Source organism: Oryzias latipes, chromosome 23 (genome assembly GCF_053564925.1).
Source record: "Oryzias latipes strain Hd-rR chromosome 23, Olatipes_Hd-rR_3.1".
Taxonomy (NCBI): domain Eukaryota; kingdom Metazoa; phylum Chordata; class Actinopteri; order Beloniformes; family Adrianichthyidae; genus Oryzias; species Oryzias latipes.
The window spans coordinates 12,437,147-12,457,431 of record NC_136259.1 but is presented as its reverse complement, the minus strand read 5'-3'; the positions used below and the strand labels follow the sequence as shown (position 1 = coordinate 12,457,431).

The 20,285-nt window shown below is 39.3% G+C and overlaps 1 protein-coding gene across 3 annotated transcripts in view; it reads right to left on the bottom strand.

Annotated features, from left to right (window-relative positions):
• nav3 (neuron navigator 3) overlaps window positions 1-20,285 on the bottom strand; it is a 518,579-nt gene that overhangs the window by 337,573 nt on the left and 160,721 nt on the right. For all 3 annotated transcript variants that reach the window (XM_078941837.1, XM_078941838.1, XM_078941836.1), the window contains exon 2: window positions 19,918-20,269. In XM_078941837.1, the coding sequence (XP_078797963.1) occupies window positions 19,918-19,986 (69 nt within the window). In that variant the 5' untranslated portion in view covers window positions 19,987-20,269. The remainder of the gene's footprint in view (window positions 1-19,917; window positions 20,270-20,285) is intronic.

The window sequence follows — 20,285 nt, the reverse complement described above, 5'->3', positions numbered from 1 at the left end:
TAAAACCTCATTAAAAGAATAAGCAGGAAATTTCCATGGTGGGACTGCAATTTTCCCCACTGACCACTTGCCAACTTTGGACACTGAGTATAGGAAAAACAGGTCACATGTTTCACTGACTTTATGCCTGAAGCTTCACACTATATACTGCACGTCTTGTAATATTTGCTTGTTATGCACCACATTTGAAGGTTCTTCTGAATAAAAAAAATGTCTAATAAAATGAGGACGTATGAATAGATTTTAGCAACATTTCAGGGTATTTACATGTTTTTTTGCTGTGTTAAAATATTTTGCTTTATGATGCCAATAAAACCAAAATGACTCAAACTGATCCATGAAAACACTAAAAGTAATTACGTCCCAAACGGAAATCTGAACCTTTGTGTTTCTATGTCAGTGCAGTTTGTCAGTGAAGGTTTTTCAGCTGTCCAGGTGGAGTTACCTTAGAGCTTAATCAACATTACAAACCCTGCTTGACAAAGAAAATTACAACAAAAAGCCTCCAGCTTGCATTTTAATTTAACCCTTGTGCTATCTTAGATGACCCCACCCTTACATTCAGGTGTTATTCCTACCATGACAAAGTGGATAAAGGTGGAAAGATTTCATGCAATCCATGGAAACCAGTGAAGATCACAAATCATTGAAGAAAAAAGGTTCAGTGCACTGTCTAGTGGGTCTAGATGACCCAACTCCCAATGTTAAAGTGCCTAGGATAGCACAAGGGTTACATGGCCCATGTTTGGCTACTACCAGAAAAGGTTTTACCATGAATATATGGCGGTATGCCTACAGTTAATTTTATTTTTCTTTATATCAATCATTCAAAATATTTTTACATAAACTGCAGACATCCTTTTGCATATTTTAATTACAACATTTATATATTTCTGTAAAAAGTATCACTAACGTACACATAAGTGCAATGTTTTCTTCTGAATTTTCCGAACCTTATCATATATCAAGTGCTTGATCAGGCGCCTTGATTTAATGGCTTGTGAAGACTCTAATTTTCACGTTCACGAATGGAAGACTTTATCTTTTCTCTCTGCTGAAGAAGACATCTGCGTTAACTTCACAAAGTGATCCTCTGTACAGACTTTCATGTGGCAACAATTGTTAACATTTCAACTGCAGCTGATAATCAAGAGCTGAGTGATTCATGTGGGAACTGTTACAGCACGAACAGTGGAAGAGCATGTGTGAGAATCACACCAATGCTCTCTTTTGGATGACAGTTATGTTTATATGCTCTGACAGTCCGAGGAGAAACATGTGAAATGGAAAAACCCAAACCCAATAAACGTATCCGCACTTCCGCAGGTATCAGTGAGCCCTCACAAGATCACTGGGAACAAAATCAGAAAAAAATTATCCGTGACACAGATGTTCTGTCATTCAGGGTTTGCTGAACCCTCCAGACTGCATTTTTCCTTTAGCTTTCAGTGTTCATGACATAGCAAATGAATCTCCATCTCTGCAAAAACACAGGTGACACTGACACCTGAGGGTGATCACATGTTTCATCTGGTCTATGCAGCAAGACACTGAAGAGAAGCAGAACATCCCCAGGAAAATTTGTGGGAAAGAAATAACTTTCATGCACAATGGCATCAACATTATCTACAAGGAGAACCACTGATTAGAGATGATGTTATGATGACAACATGTCAAGGATCAAAAATGATCAAACTGGACAAGTGCGTCAAATGATCTCAGAAACTGTGATCTCTTTTGATTTTGTCAGGGATCACCAGCAATGGAAGAGGTCACTAAACTGCATTCTCTATCGAATTTTAGTGACCATCAAATCGCAGTTTGATTAACGTTGTACTCAGGACATCTCCACATCAACCTTTAACCTTTATTGTATAGAACCAAATCTAGAAGCTGCCCAATAAGAATGTTTAATGATTTTCGCACAGACCATCATTCCATGATGTATTGGGGATATAAACCATCTGTCCATCTTCTCCACCACTGAGTCATGGAGGCAGCAGTCTAAGCAGAGATGCACAGACATCTCTCTCCATGGAAATTTCCTCAAGTTTTGCCAAGGAACCTTCAAGATGTTCCCAAGCCAGGCCAGCCGAGAAACTTCCCTTCTCTCGGGCTGCCTCCTCACTGGATGGGTGTCCAGGAGCCATTTAAAAGAGATGTCTTTACTGCACCATCCAAAAGCTCCATCCTTCCCTCATAAACAAGACCCAACGTCCTTCAACTCCTTTACTTAGGTCTGGAGCTCTCCACCCACCTGGATAGGGTAAACCCCCTTTTGTAGGTCAAGAATCAAGGCCTCTGAGTTGGAAATGCTAATTCTCTTTTATGTCCCTTGACATTTGACTGTGAACCGTCCCAATTCATATTAAAGGGCCCGTTTCACTGAAGCCAACAGATCAGCAGAATCTGCAAAAAGCAGAGATGAAATCCTGAGTGACCCTCAAACCAGACTCCTTCTGGTTTCTGGTTGGTAAGATTTTCTGTCAGGCATTCTGACCAGAGTCCAGCATGCGCTGGAAACTGATTTGACTTGATGCTGGCAAACCAAAAAACTCCTGTTCTGATTGTACAGAAACCAACCAGCAGCCCTCAGTAGGAGGCCCCAGACTCCATAGTCTCTAAACACATCAGACAAAACAATGTAAGATGGGTCAAGACCGAATGCTTTCTTTAAATCCACAAAGCACATGGGGACTGGAGAGGTGAACTCCTGTGAACCCTGAAATACTCTGTGTAAAGTGTAGAGCTGATCTGCTGTTCCAGAACCAGGAAGAAAAGCCCAAGGTTCCTCCTGTAACAGGCTGTAAAAGGCTTCAGCTGTTTGATGCTGCTTGCAGCCTCACTCTGGCAACTCCTGCGACATCACCAATGCCAAACTGTAGCAGCCTGCTGTTCCTTTGGATCAATCGATGACGTGGAGAGGGGGGACCCGCTACATGGGCAATAGATTTCTTCCATACTACACTGCCCTGGCTAGTATCCGACCACTCTCGCAACCCTAATGAGAGCTAGGATGCGTCATCCATGATCGACAAAGGCCAAAAAATATAGTATGCAGTGACAACACAGTTGATAACAACTCTCCAACAGAGTACAGTAGAAGAGCCTAAAAGTAATTAAGTATAAAAAAGAAATCTCAATAAAATATGTTTCTGTCGCCTAAGGTACGACATAAACAGCGATAACAGTGTTATGGTCACAAAGTGTAAAGTGTCCATGTGCTGCAAAGTGTTTTGGGTGAATAAAGTGACAATACTGTGCAGAGATCCTGTAGAGTAGCAAGTTTCCTGTTCAGAAACAGCTGAGGTAGAATAGCATGTTTTACGGTGGGTGAGTACAGGAAGACAAGGACTTGGTGTTTCGGTTAAGGGCCTGAAAGGCTTGAAGGAAGAACCTCCTCATTCTCTCTGTGTTTGCCTTCAGGGAATAAAACCGTTTCCCTGACATCAACTGTTTGTTTTAAGTTGCCTGCAGGTCAGGGAGCTTGATACGGATGAGCACTCGGTGGACTGCACCACCCTCCAGATAGCTTTCCTGTCCTGTTTTGTGCTGTTCCCAAACCAGGCGTGATATTCCATCTGCTCTCATAAAATGGTATTATATTGAGTTCAATAAAACCTCTTGGTGTCTATCACAGATGACGAAAAATGAAGACTGATAACACTGTTTGGTTTCTCACTTACATGATGTATTTTGCTTCTTATAAAAAAAGAAAAACTCTAATGTGCTCTGACAGGTTGTGCTGGCATGTGTCTGTCCCCATCCTGCCAACAGCTGAGCATCCGTCACTCCTTCAGCTGACTGCAGGTCTGTCTCTCTTCACAGGACTGCAGACCTCAGATTGGGTCACGGTTTGTGAAATCTGTCTGCCACACATTTGCTTCAATGTCTGTCCTCAGGACATCCATGACAAACATTAACATAGTTAACGTGAAGCTGGGCTGGAAAAAATATCACTACTGCTGTTTTGTAGAATCCTGGTTTGATGAAAATGTGTGTGTGCCATGTTTTTATGATGGACTTCCTGGGAACTGAGAGGAAACATGTCTGATAACCTGGAGGCAAAAAGGGCAGCCTGATGATGCTTGTACAGCAACAGAAGTGCTAATGGAGTGTGACAGAAGTACAGTGCTGCAAATATAAAAGACAGAAAGGAAAAACTGTTTAAACGCATTTCTGAAAAAGTCATTTCAATATGGGTTTCTTGATAGTCTATCAATGGATTGGATGATAAAAAAAAAAAGATAAGTAACAAAGCTAGTATGGTGTTTGTAAATTCTGGTTAAATTATCGCGAAGATACTAAAAAAATATTACAAAACAATCTGTACATGTTTTACACAAAGTTTAGGAAAGCCAAAATTATCTAGAAACCATTCGTAGATGCTAAAACAAAGACAAAAATACATTTGTATACATGTACAGATGCGGAGAGGAAGAGTTTATACAGTGTTTAAGTAAATTTAGAGAAACAAAAATCGACAACGGTGTTTTTTGAACTGTTACCCAAAAACAATCAGCAGTGATGAGGAAACAACCAACCTTAAAACCACCTTTTAGTCAGATGGATTTATAGGACACCTATGACTAATTTTCTTTAAACAACAATATTAAACTTTTTTACTTTTTAAACATAGTTCTCTTTGCTGACAGGCTGTTCACTTTGTTATAGTGACGACACATTTTAGCCCAGAAAATATTTAATAATTGAATGCCTTACAAGCAGACGATCAGACAGAAAACTCTCCTACACTTCCTAACACTGATCTGTTCTCAATGACAAACTGAAGGCAGAATAAGCAGTCAAAATGGGTCAGACAGCATGTTGTGGTTTTAAGAAACTTCAGAAAAGACTGACTCTTACAAATCCAAACTGACTATTTCACAACATGTTCATTTTTTAACATATTCATTTTTTGCATTAATCTAACACACTCGAGACTAGTGTTTAATTCTTAAGGCCGTGTCAAACTGCCACTACAAGAACACGCAAAACCAAGCTTCATTGAATAACTGTACCTTGACATCCAGAGCATTGGGCGGAAATCACATTGCGGGGAGAGGCCTATCCCCCCCGCCCAGACAGGTGGAGCGGGAGACCCACTTAGTATAGACTGCTGGAGGGGTGAAAGATCAGCCCATTAATATACCTGTCACACAATATGCCAATTGTGCATGAACCAGGAGTGATTATTGAACTGTTTATATGCAATTCATTCATGTTTTCTGCATCAATTATACAATTTGAACGTGATGTGTGTCCGTAAATGTGATATAAAAGTTATTCATTGGTGGTACATGCGTGAAAAATCTGTTAGACATGGAACAGTCGTGGAAAGACACACATCTCGCAAGAATCACGCACAACTGTGTATAGTGCATATAATAATTGCATATGAAAATACGAGTAAACTGCATAAATCTCAACAAATCTCAATCTCAAGCAAAAATGTTGAATAGCCAGCTCAAAAACATATTCTACGTAATGACCCGTCAGCGGATGTATCACGAAAGGCTGAAGTGTCATGTGGAAATTATGCAAAATATATGTAGTAACTGTGTGGCATAGCGTTTAAAAAGGTTTATTACTTGTCATTTGTTTCACCTTTTGTCAAAATGCTGCAGTAGCTCTTATGGTCTTCCTGTGTTTTTCTCTCTTTTTTCCTTTCTTTCTTTAAAACAAATTGGCAATCACTAAAACAAAGCCAGATGTTAGACATGTCAGATTTCCCATTTACACTTGACTGAGACTAAAGTCTAATGAAAGCCAACAGGCAAGCACTGTTAAAGGAAGTGCCGCAATTTAGCATGAATAACCAAGCTTTAATTGTAGATGAGTGGGGACAGAAAAGTCTCCGGAGCCGTTAATACACACAATTACTGTGCAAACATCTGCTGCTGTGGACTGACTGTCAAATTGTTCTTTTGAAGAGTGACCCTCATTCATTGTAGAAACAACAAAGAGTATACAAGCTAGATTCCAGTGTCATGGCATTACACTATATGATCCAACCATATTTGAGAAATTGGATTTTGCAGAATCACAACTAACAGATTGTCCAGGTCAAGCTTTTCAACTACATAAACTGACCAAGCTTGTGCCACATTTGCCACTCAGAAGCTTCTGCTCCAACTGCTGAGCAACGTTTTGCTCCATCCAGCAACCAACGATCTCCTTCAGGAGTGCCATTCAACTGTCATCACAGTCATCTGATACAGACACTGACTAGAAAAATACAACCATCCTCACACATGCCTACATGTCCACTCATTTCTTTTCGATTATTTTTACATTTTTTAATTTTAGTGTTTGATGAACATTGTGGGATGTCGGAAAAAGGGCATCCGACTTAAAATCCTTGCCAAACCAAATATGCAAAATCAGTTCAAAGATGTCCATACGAAATTGGTCAAGATTTTTTATTCTGTTTTGGCAAACCGTGAAGGAAAAATCCAAAAGGAAAAGTAGTATTGAACGAAAACCTGATACTGGTAGTGCACAGTTCTTTTTTCCCACTATAAAATATTTTAAAGTCACTTTTACAATCACTTTTCATGGTCTTATTTCATAGTTCACACCCTGGCTCAGACCTGTTTGACCTGCTGCCCTCTGGGAGGCGCTACAGAGGTATCAGAACCAAAACGAACAGACTCAATAACAATTTCTTTCCCAAGGCAATAACCATGCTCAATTCTAAAAGGCACAGATAAAATCTGCAATAGCACATTCATATATACATGTTTATTTATGTGTATATGTATACATGCTTATGCATACTTCTGTCCTCTTAAGTATCTACCCAACGTCAACACTCTACCTCATTGCTACCTCTTGCACATCTGACATGTATTTTGTATTTGTGTTACAGAGGCAAACTCTACAACATTTATTAGCAGACCCATTAAGTTACTTTGTGTAGAAGTTTAAAGACACTGGGTTAAATGAGCTTTAAGTTAGAGACAGAAATATAAAATTATTAAAACTTTCCCCAGTCTCACCTACAGAATTGTATGTTGTACTAGACAGTAAAAGAAATTGTGAAAGTTTTTAAAATTTTTCACAATTGTGTTCTAAAGAAGTCCTATACCAGAAAGATTTAGGTGGTCTTCTCCAAGAAGCTAACCATCTGGCTGCAACAGTTACAGTCTATAGAACCAGGAGGAGGAACAGCTACAATTCTCCAGAACTGAGGAGATCGTAACTGACGGTCATCAACAGATATTTCATGCTAAGAAAAATGACAGGCAGTGCTTAAACTGTTGTCTTTCTCACCTGCCGTCGTGAGATGTCTGACCATAAAAAAATTGAAGTCCATTATTTCATGTTTTTGTCTGACTGTCTGTAAACATGGTGGATGTAATTTCATTAAAATGTGTTTAGTTTCAATTAAATCAGGAAGTAATAAATAATGGATGATTAATTACTGCTTATTCATCACTGATTAATATTTGTTTTTTTGTTGGGTCTGGTGGACTTTGGATGACTTTTAGGATGGAAAACCACAACTCTGTCTGGCAAAACTGACATAGAATAAAAGACGATTCACAGCTATTTTTAAAAGTGATCCAATGAAGCATCGTGATGCTAGGGTCCGTGAAAAGTGGAAAGGGCAAAGAGAAAGCAAGACATTTGTTACAGAACTTCCCAAAGTACTGGAGGACAGATATATAACAAGACACAAAAACAGAATAAAAACTCTAAAAAAATGTTTCTTTTGTCTTCCTTTAGTAAAACCTGACAAATTAAAGAAAAGTCATTCATTCATTATCTTAACTGTTTTTCCCTTTCGGGGTCATGGGGCTGTCGGAGCCTTTCCTGGCCACTTGTGGGCGAAGGCAGGGGACACCCTGGACAGGTCGCCAATCTGTCGCAGGGTAGAATGTCCACAAACACACACCCATTCACTCTCACAGTCATACCTATGGTCAATTTAGAGTTGCCAATTAACCTATGAAGCATGTTTTTGGACGGTGGGAGGAAGCTGGAGAGAACCCACGCATGCACGGGGAGAACATGCAAACTCCACACAGAAAGGTCCCCTGTTGATGTAGTTTTTCACTTCCCCCAGGAGGGACTTGAACTGGAGGCCTTCTTGCTGTGAGGCAAGAGCGCTAACCACTGCACCACCGTGCAGCAGAAGAAAAGACATAAAATCATCAATTCTTCTTTCTAGAAACTGAAAGATTAACAAATTGGTGCATTTAATAAATGTAATTTTTTTCAAGTAAAAATAATATATATAATATTAAATATATGTATTATTTTAAGTAAATATATTTTAAATTATATAAATTATTTTTACTTAGAAAAAAGTTACATTTATTAAATTTATTTAAACGTGATTTCAGTTTTGAAATTTGTATCAAAACATTTGGATTCTTGACATTGACGTTGTCTAAAAGTGCACTAGTAAGGAAGTTATTTATTGTTGTACACTATAGGTAAGGATTTTTTGTAAAAATAATAAACACAACTGCTGCAGAGGGCACTATGTTATTGTTCGCCTGGGGCCCCCAAACTGCTAAGTCCACCACTCCCTGTATGGTAAGTAAGTTGGTGGCATTCATCCAACAATGAATGACAAGATCATTCGAGGTCTTTCCAAAGTTTTCCATAAAGTCCTCAAATATATTCCCCCTCGGAGGATCATATTTGCTCAGAAAGCAGCTGCAGAACTAAGGGGAGAAGTGTCAGACTTCCATTCTGTTGCACACACACATTTAAATTTTTTTCATTTTTTTTATTTATATAGCCCAAAATCACAACAGTTGTCTCAATGGAAAAACTCCTAAAAAATGAATTTCGGAAAAAAAGAAGAAACCTCAGGGGTGTCTGCATGAAGAAGGGATCCTCCCCCAGGATGGACAGGTGATGTTCCAGGACTCTTAGAGAAGAATTAACTTATGTAACTCTACAACTACATTAGGCCTGCACAATATACCGCAAATTTATCATTATCGCAATATCCAGCTCTGCAATAGGCATATCGCAAAAGACTGCGAATATCGCAATAAATTGGAAACCCAAAATGTGTTAAAACAATCTTATGGCAGCTTGACGCATTTAACAAATCAAATAAATCCCTTTATGCTTCCCATTGTTTACCAATCAGATGGAGGCCTATTATGTTAGATGTTTGTAACCTATGTCGATTAGGGTCATTTGGAGTGTAATTTTAAACTGTTGCAATGAAATGGGAATGATGTTTTTGGCATTTCTCTATTTTTTTATATACCGCAAATTATATCGTTATCGCAATATTAATCTGTAATATCGCATATCGCAAGTTTTCCTCATATCGTGCAGCCCTAAACTACATGTTTAAATAGTTCAGCAGATTGGCTTTATCCAGATGGAGTTGGGGGACGGCTGGGGGCGCGAGACAAGCCAGAGGCAGAACCCAAAGCTAAGTGAAGGAGCATTAGAAGAGACGACCCATGAACGAGATCACGTGCAGGACCACAGCCAAGTGCAGGTGAATAGACGAGCCAACTAGAATCTGGCATTACTCCCACTCCGCTGGAAGGGATTGGGAAAGAGGGACAAGACATGAATCGCACTGCACCAAACAGAGGCATGGAAAACTAAATAATAAATAAATGATCAAGAATTTAGAAGAGTAGAAGTAGACGAGAATAGAGGACAGAACCCCAGCGCACCATACTTTCCACAGCTTCAAACTTCTAGCAGCCTATTGACAACTAATTGTTATTGTTAAGTTTATTTCAAACATGTTAACAGTAAGTTAAATATTTTGTGATTAGTAGTTTTTGTTTTTGTTGTTGTTATAAAAGTTTAGTCTGTGGGGTCAGTTTCACATCTGTCAACATAGAAGAAAAAGATTGATGTGAAGATTCAGCCATCACAATGTCGAGGCTGAATGAGAAAACCTCACCTAATTAACACTTCCAACTGAGCGGCTAATTTCCCAAGGCTCCAAAAATCAAATGACACTAAAACTGAATCTCAGCATTCATAATAAACTGGAAAAAAAAGGTCCATGTGCACAACAAACAAACAACTGTGTGTTTTTTGTATTGTGCACTATATGGTTGATTATTTTTTTATGCTTTTTTGTCATTTAAATTTCTGTTTCACTGACACACTCTTCGGCCTCTTTATTGGGTACACCTTTCATAAACTGGGCCAACATTGTTTCTGGCGTAGATTCATTGAGAGTTGGAAACATTTCTCAAGAATTCGGTCCAACTTCAAACAGCAGACTAATAAACCACACCCTTATCTTAAATATCATTTGTTCTCTGCAGGACTTTAACCGGCCCATTAGTACTTTCTTTAACTACTAGTAACTGAATGAAGTCAGTCAGAAGTTACAACTTCCTGTTCCAGCTCACATGTATACATATGTATCTTTTACATCTGAAATTTTTACTCTAAATACACAGCGTCTACTTATTTACTGTATTTATTTCTGCTCCTTAGATATCAGAATAAACTGTCTGGATTTACTCTGCAGGAAGTAGAACTTCCAAGCAAACCAAGACTGTCCTTTTTAGCTGGACCAGAGTCCCTGTGTTTGCATCCAAATCAAAACAGGCTCCCTTTAACATACTCACCCAAACTTTCATGTTGTGAAAGCTCCCTGTAGTGAGTACAAAGAAGGCTGGAGTCAGCACGGAAACATCTTCACTGTTTTTTTTTCTTTGAAAAAGATGTTTATTCTTTTGAATTTCCTGTCCTAACCTTTGGTGTCACTGTTTTCTAAAGCTGTGAATATTTGCAGAAAACTCAGAGATAAATGACGGTTCTCATGCAGGAACCAACAAAAATAAGAAAAGAAGTTGGTAAAGGAATCGTGTCCTGTATTCAAAATCTATGAGAATGAAACCTATTCATTCATTCATCTTGTAAACCTGCTTAAAGGTCATGCGGAATGAAACTTCTTTAACCAATCATTTATTTATTGCATTTTAAATGTATGTCTTTATGTGATGACATGAAGATGTCAGATTTTTTAAAGCTGCCTGGAGACACAAACTATATGTTAAGAAGGCAAACCCACAGAGACATTTAAATCTAGCAAAGAGGAACCTTTTTTTCCTGCAGACGGCATGTTTATCTACGGGGGCTGGAGGAGCATTTTCATCCAAGGACAAGGTCTGCTCTATGATCAGTCGGCCGTGTTTCTGAGGAAATGCTTATTATGTGGTAGCGCAGCACCCTTGTTTGTTGTGACCTTGAAGGCTCCTCCCCTGGTGCAGTGAGGCTTCACAAAACCAGAGGGGCTACCACAGGAACTACCCAACTAAAGAAAAATGACCCACTCACTGTATTCTCTCCCATTTTCTGGTCAACTTGTACAAACACATTCTCTCTAGATTTTGACACATATTACAGCGTGTCCCTCTGTCCAGAGCGTCATCCTCTTTTCCTGCAGGTTCCATTTCCATTTTTCCTTTCAAGGTTTTTAAATGTTACATGAATTCATTAAAAAACACTAAATTCCTGTAATACAAACTGTTCTGATGATCTGATTGTCATTAATCCCCTTCTTAAAAGCTTACAACCTCAGAAATGTGCCTTTCCAAAGAGAACAAATTAAAGAACTAAATCTACCAATCTACAAACAACTTTACCTTAGGAAAGTTTCTAAAAATACTAAAGTGTCTGACCAATGACAAAACTTCCCCCAAACCATGTGTTCAGTGGTTTATGGCACAACTGTCTGGGGATGAAACATAGACAAACCTGTACGGGGAACACAAGTGGCCCTCACAAAATATCAGACATGTAGACCGCTCAGAGAACCTGTAGAGAGTAAATGTTAACGCCCATTTCTTTTGACATGCATGCTGTGGGCAACAGGTCATAGTGTAAACGTATACAAAGCGCAAGGGTTATGCCTTAGTCTCAACTGCCCTTACGGGTGGATATAAGCTGTCTGTAAGTGGAAAATGTGCAAACTTGTACGGGGTGTGTAGGTGACCCGTAAGAAATTTCAAAGACATCGCCCACTCAGCGAGCCCCAGGGCGAAAATGTTCACACACATTTCTTCTACAGGCATGTGTCTGGGCGTCAGGTTGTAGCAAAGACATAGAACAAGTGAGTAAAGGTAGGTGAGATTTTTTCCTTTATTCAACCCCCCTTGAAACCTGGACAAGGGGCCTCTTGGTGCTGTTCAGACAGTAGCAGTATAGTTTTAGTGTACACCCAGTGCGTGCAGCATTTCCGGATAGTCAGTAATGAACCAGTACTCGCACCTTACTAACAACTAGAGTGTGGTGTTAGGACACCATACAACAGCATCACCACATAACTGTGCTTAACTTACATTATCCCTACAATTACTTCATGATACTTTTACCACACTCACGACAATGGTACGTTCCATTTTCATGACGTTCCTTGAAGTGGCCGTATCAGCAGTGTTGCCAGATCTGAGCGACAGTTTCCAGCCCAAACTCATCGTAAAACCCGCCCACCTCAATAAAAACAAGCCCAAATCTCAACCTAGCAAAAACCTAATGTTGAACGTAAAAGTATAGCCATAGCCTAATAAAAAATGACGCAATAATAATAAATTATTATATAATAAGTCTGTTATAATACATTTTTTTATAAAATAAGTACAGAAAATCCAGTTATAGGTTTCTCGTATCGTGTACTCTAGATGGCTTTTGATGGCGCCCCCCTCTTTGTGCCACTGCCAGTTGCTGGACCACAGCGTATGTCAATCAGCGGTGGGCTGGTGACTGGTGGATTAGAGGGGGCGGGGCCTACCTGGGTGCGCGTTGGCTGAACGTTCTACTCCGGCTGAGTGTATAAGCAGGCTGCGCTATTTTTGTTCGAGCTGTAACCATTCTGACAAGGTTAATAAAAGCCAATAAAAGCCCTGCATCATCTCCATCTTTTGGAAATGAACCCAAACGGCAGAATAGGGTTCTGACTCTGCAGAGGCTCTGGGAGTTTTAAAACAGCGTCAATTATTCGCTGATTTTTGTTATTCGCGGGGGGGGGGGGGGGGGGGGGGGGGACTAAACAGGGGGATTACTGTAATGTTTCATATATTCACAATGCTTTTTTTACGCTATATATTAATTAGTATACTTTTACTTAATATTTTAAATAATAAGAAAAATAATAATAATGACAATAAAACCGCTAAATATTTTGAAAAGCAGCCCAAATTTTATAGACCCGCCCAATGCCAATTTTACCCGCCCAACATAACCAAAAGAAGCCCAATTGGGCGGAAACCCGCCCAATCTGGCAACACTGCGTATCAGTCTCAGGGGACTGCAAGACACACCCTTTAAGATACAACCCCTCCTCCCATGAACTTTTACAGGCCCAGACAAACCACAGCACCATCCATCCAACCATCCCCCAGGACAGGTGGCCAGTTTTTGGACTGTGGGAGGAAGCTGGAGTGCCAGCAGAAAACCTACACATGCAACAAACATGCAAACTACACACAGAAAACTCACAGACGGGATTTATATAGGGGCCTTCCAGTTGTGAGAGTGCTAACCACAGTACCACTGTGCAATTTCCACTAAATAAATAAATTAATGCTCTTTTAAAGCAATTTCTAAAAATCTCTTAATGCCCAAAACTGATTTCCTGTAGGGTTTTCTTGTAAAAACGATTTGTTTAATAAATTACCCATCTTGGTTCAGTTCAAGTTTGTAAATCAAGTTTTATGAACAAAGTTGGTTTTAGAAAAAAATGGAGAAGTAACTTAAAAAGTAATCAGTTTTAAGTCAGAAGTCAGATCAGAGTTGTGATCTTGTGATTCAAACCTGAATCATTTCAGTCATTTGGCAGGGAAATGCAGCCATGAAGTCGCTGTCATGCAAGTTATGGTAACAAGCAACTTAACAAATGTACCTAAAAAAAGTCTTTGGTGATGTTGGAACTGAAATCAAAAGTTTTTTTTCTTTTTACTACTGGTTGTGTCATGTTCACACATTTTAGTGAGATCAGTAAAAAGGTTTACATGTGCAAAACTAATAATGACAATACAGTAATTACGACATTGTTTTGTCACAACCTTTGCACGTCAGCATGTGAAGACTGTAGGACATTGATGGGACAAATGTTTCCTTGTTACTGTGCTTCAGTCACAACCAGGATATGAGAATTCCCTCTGGGACTGTGAAAATGTTCACAGTAACTGCAACTCAGCTGCAGGGATGATCCTGTTTGTTGTCATTAAATGTCCAAAGCGCGGATGCAAACCCAGCAGAGCAGCTGCATCTCAGAGAGGAAGCCTTAAATGACACATTATCCTTTCAAGTCAAAGACCAGATGTGAGCAAATCCATTTGGATGTGGTACAGACACACAAACACCATCAGCGCTGAAAGTCTGATACTTTGTATGTTGACACAAAGAGCTGCACACTGCTGTGAAAACAGCACAGAGAATGTAGAAAACATAAAATATAGAGTTTAAATCCAGCAAAATGTAAACGCATATTCAAGTAATTAAAAAAGGTGCTGTTCACAACTTTAGATGTAACTGGTATTTGTGAATCTTTTTTCTCTGTGAACACCTTCTACTGTGACTGTGGGTCAGTCAGGACGCCACGTTAAAACCTGTAGTTGGGTTCTCACTGATTTGGCTGTCTTCTCCGTTAAACATGAACCCAGCATGAGTGCAGCAACTTTGTTAAGCAAAATGTTAAGCCTTAGTCCTCAAGGGTGGAGATGGGCTGTTTGCAGGTAAAAAATGGGTAAACTTGTAAAGGGGCACACAGGTGGTCCACACAAATATCAAAGACATTGATCACTCGGTGAACCCGTGGGGAGAATGCGTTGTCCTTACAAACATTTCACGATACTGAAATGGTATGTTCCATTTTTATGGCATATTTTAGGGTGGACACATTTGGTTTATTTAAAGTGAACCAGAGTTCATCTCCCCTGATAATCCGGAGAAAATTTCCAGTCTGAATACATCCAAGCGAACCCTGGTCTGGGACCAGGAACCGCTCTCTGACCCTTCTCTGAAGGGGGTCTCAGTTTGTTTCCAATCAGACTGAGCTTCAGTTCGCTCTGGGATTCCTCAGTTTGAATATGGTGAATATGGAATATGGTAAAGGATGAGCCACAGACAAACATAAACCAACGACTTTCGTGTTATCAAACAGGAAAAAAAGATCCAACTGCTTGTTTGATAGAATGTTTATTTTAACACAGCTGAAAAAGTTTCCTACACGATTTCTTAATGTATCCTTACGTGGCACGCGCCCAGCGCTGCTGTGACATCATAAGCTTTGGTTTGAAACAGGAATGTCTGCTTGCCACCAGTCTGAATACAGACCACACACAAGGTTCAGGACTCGAACCGGACCAAGTCTAGTAAACCAGCGGATCCAGTCCTGACCAACGTACTTTCTAGTCTGAACACACCCTAAAAGGTGGTCGTAGGATCCTCAGTCAGGTGAATGGCAGGACGCCTGTACTCCATTAAGATCTATCCGCTCCTTTCTATGATGCCCAAAAACCCGCAGCCCCCTCACGGGTCAACCCCTGGTATGGATGCATGTGACTACGACTTAAACTTACAGCGACATTAATAAACCAAAAGTTAAATAGCAAAAAACATTACAAAACCAAACAACGAAACAACAGATCAGAAACAACAATACAAGGAGCAAACATCAAGACAAAAATCCCCCGCTGCGTCTAATAGAGATTATTCTTCACCCAACATGACTCTAAACCTGAAGACAAGTTAAGTCCAGAAAGAAAAGGACTGAAGGAACAAGACAGATTTGATGGGAAAGACGGAAAACATTACAGAAGAAAGCCTCCTCTTTTGAATGGTTGCTGTAATGGAGGTAAGATGGAGAGGACTATCAGAAAGACTTCCTACCAGGAGAGGAGTGCAATGAAATGTAAAAAGGCTTGAGGCCGTTACCATGGACAGAACCACAGGAGAAACTTACAGGTTACAATTCTGTTCCGGGAACTCTTTTCAGGCCTGATTCTATTTGGAACTTGTCATTTTTGAGTGCCAGCTCTTCTTTCGAACTCCATTCTCCCATTTTTAAAGAAATCTTTGTTTGAGCTATAATGGCTGCTTTTACTTTACCTTTCTTTAAGTTCATTTTCACCCAAATCTTTGTTGCTCATACTGGTCAGTTATTTTTTTTTCTTTCGTCAGTGGTTTCAGATGATTCCTCACTGAGTAAATAAGAGCTGACGCTACACTTCCTTCTTCCCCTGACTGTGAGAGTAAATATTTTAGAGGCATATCCGTGTAACATGCTTAGCACAGAGGAATCAAATCCAATTTTTCCTGTTTCGGTCGGTAAGCGTATAAGGGCGCGATGCTCTCCTGCTGGACACGTTGCTGCTGTGAACACAGAATCCTCCTCATGCTGTGGAGAAACTGCAGGGTAATCCAGCACTTTTTTTTAAGGGTCACCAGGGTTCATTTACAGAAGAGAATTTTAAATAATCTCCACAAATTTAGATGAAAAATGGCACAACATTTTTTCGGTAATTTGTTATGTTCCTCCATTACTAACAGAAGTAACTAAATTACTTGAATTTATTGCTTTATAATGGCTTGATGCTGTGCATCATTTTTGGTTTATAGCATGGGAAGGTGCAGATGCAGATGTGGGGATTTCACTTTCAATACTAGGTGAGCGCAGAGACACTGCTTTTTTAATATTTGCTTTAACCAAACAATGGAATCAAATGAACAACCTTCACTGTCAAAAGTTAGTCTATTTTCTGCTATCCCACTGAACGTTTTCCTAAATGGAAAGATATACATTGATAAAGTTGCTGCTGCAAAAAGCTCAGCTGGAAAAAACACAAAAATGTCAATTATTTAAACATTGCTCCAATTCATTCATGAGTTTATTAATCTGCTATCTGACATGCAATTTTCATTCCACCCAATCTGCAGAATCAAATATGCTCTCAGTTTCGAAACCACAAAAAAAAAATGAAATTTACAACAAAAGCATCTATCTAAATAATGTTCTATAAAGCTTTTAAGCAAAGACTGAGACACACTGTAATTTTACTTAAGTGCACCACATACTAAAAAATAATTTCCATCCACAGAGCAGAAGACAACCTGACAGATGGGTTGGTTTACTAGACGCATTATTTAATGCTGAATTGACTCTTACATGTTTTTCTCACAGTTCAACATCAATTAAGTGAAAATGTATCAGCTAAACATTTACAGCCCAGCCTCTGATGTATGCAAACACAAAAATGTGAGACTCATGACTCTTGCAGCAGATCAATTAAGACGAACCAGCATGGTTCAGATGTCTTTGTATAAGCCATGATAATATCATATTTGGACAATTTTCAGCATCAAGCCTAGTTCTTCAGAGAAAGTTCATCCCAGTATAGTGTTAAAGTCCTTTAAACAGAACAATCAGAGCAAACCTAATGCTTTATTTAAGGTGTGGGTTTATGGAAGCTCAAAGTGGCAGGTAAGCACAGAGACACATGGCACCTTCCACTCCCTTCTGGTCCATTGGTACTCACTTTTTTTCTTTCAAAAAAAATAAAACACTGTACAGATTTTTTTTGTTTTTGTTTTTTGTTAAAAATATTCAAAAAGCACCATCTAAAGAGAAATGTTTTGGTTTGCTGGCCTTCTCGTTTCTGTGTTGTATGTTTCCCCCAACAAATAAAAAGAGCTTTTCATGGTGTTTAGCAGCCCAGAAAAAGAAAGAAAATGGAAACATTAAAAATCAATGTGAAACAAAAGAAGAAAACTAAGACACAACATGGATGAGATTAAATCAATTTGCATCTTCTCACCTCTATACAAGCAAACACCAGCTCAGTAACGCCACAATATACCGCAAAGGACATGGCATCAGAGAAACTTTTTGGGAGCTTGTGTTTGGTTTTTAAGTCCTCCTCATACTGCATTATTGTGGCTCCAACAATTATACTTTTCTCTCCTCCTAAAAGATTTCCTGTCTGCTTGCTCCTGCTTATGTACGTATACAATATCTTGATGGGCAGTGCCAGTAAAATACTTCCTGTTCATCTCATCCATTAGACTGACAACAAAAAGGTTCATTTTGAAACAAATGAACCTAACGTTTATTTACATTTCTTTTATTTAATATTAGATTTTTAACAATGATTAGGTCAGCTCTGTGTTAATACGTCACAGCAAAGGGTCTGAAAACATGTACCCATTGGACTTTTCTGTATTTCTTTTTTTGTTAATTTGCATACATTTTTAAACGTCTGTTTTTTCTGTCAAGATGGTTTACTCATTGACATTATTGAGAAATAAAGTGAACTTTACTGATTTTGGCCAATGGCTGCAATGATATAAAGAGTTAAAATTTTAAAGAGTCACAACACCGACTGAAAATGCCAAAGAAGACGTACATGGATCAATTTATCTGCAAGAGCATGTATCTGAATGGAGCGGAGGGAGCTCCTGGCTGATTGTAGCACCTATGTCACCTATGTCACCTATGCCACAGGCTTTTTCAAACAGCCTTTTTTCGTCTGTTCCTGATTCACAACAATTTGAATAAAGAAATGCTTAGAAATGCAATTTTTAGCTTAATTTTCGCTTATATATGTCATCCACAATTAGAAAAACACCACAAGAGCATGTTTAAAAAACACCAAAAACACAGTTTTCATTGGTGTGGATTTTTAAAGAAGTTTTATAGAAGGTTTAAAAACCATGGCATGCAAATTGAGAAAAATAAGCTCAATTTATTACAGGACACTAATAGTTTCACTAATGTAAAAGCAGATGTTTGAAATCCCATTCAAAGATGTCCCCTTGGCCTCACCTGAACAATTATTCATTCATTCCATTTATCAGAGGCTTTATTACAGGAATCAGGTCAGACTAACAGAGACAGAGGTGGGCAGTGTTCTGAACGTCTGTGGGGGTCTATGCACGTCTGCATTTATTTTAACAGGAATCACTGCAAATGATCTGAAATCGGATTTATTTACAGAAGCTTTTTTCCCAGAATGCATTACTGCTGTAAGCATTCAGAAACATAGTATACTTGCACCGGTAATAAACATGAGATATACTTGAGTTTCATGTTATCCAGGTACAACAGAACCGGATAAATGCAAACAAAATTTGTGCTTCTATCCCACATCAAGGTTGGGCATTAGAGGACATTCTTAAATCTAGTTTAAAAAAAGTGAATGTAGTGTTGCAAGAAGGAAATCTCCTGTTCTTAAATCTTCTGTTCTGGTCTGACAAAGTGGTAAAAATTCAGGAAAGGAGCAGAGGAAGAAGACCACAACTGATTCCAAATCAGACAGGCCTGACATTTTCTCTTCTTAGCAAGATTATCCACCACAACAAAATTATCACATGATATAAATGTGGAATGTGGGTGTTTTTGCGCATTTTCTGTTCAATAATGTGTAAGAATTTCTGTCTATTGACCCTCTAAGAAGTCTGTTTTTTCTCAAATCTGATGCTCATGCGATCTGGGCCCTCTGTGCACTCAGCAACCAAACCTATCGGTGCCATCTCTGCCATCACACACCCTAGAAATAGTCCAAATGTAGACCAATGGCATTGCTACACAGAAACCACTGGTGTCATGTTTATGAACCATATTTCTGTCCCGACCCCTCAGGGAAGAACATAAAAGCTTTTCAGAGATAAATATGTATTCCCAGTGGGGGGCACCCCACCCAACAAGCTCAGATGAAAGAATGCAGGCACTGAGGACCAGAACCTCTACCTTTGCACTTTTGTCTTCATAAACAGTCATTAAAAGATAAAAAGCAGGAAGACTTCTGGAAACTGCATCTCTTTCTTCTTTCTGGTCATAAATCATAATTCCCACAGTAAACCAGCTTTTGTCTTTTGCTAACCATTTTTTTGCAAAACAGCAAAAGCAGCACAGCAGGACATGGATCATGAACGCAGGTAAATCCGCAAAAGAGACTCGCCTACCTTTTTCTGATCCTCAAGCTTCTGACTTGTTGACTTTTTGCCATGCTTGCTTGCTTCGGGTACATCCATCCCTGGTGCAAACAACCAATAACTCCAAAAGGATAAATCCAAAATGAAAGCGGAGAATTTGCGTCCAAAAGAATACAGATGGCTAGAGTTTGCCGACGAGGGCCCGTGTCCAGCACACGCCTCCACCAGGACACAGGTAATCCATCGCGGTCGGGGGTTTAAAGCCAAACGTGTTTGATTTATGTATCAGAAACGGGCAAAGCCGACCTCCAAAGGCTACCGAGAGAGCATATTTTCTACAGCCTCTTGAGTCTGGGACCAGCACACAGTCTCCCTTTCACATCTGGAAAATAAAGAGA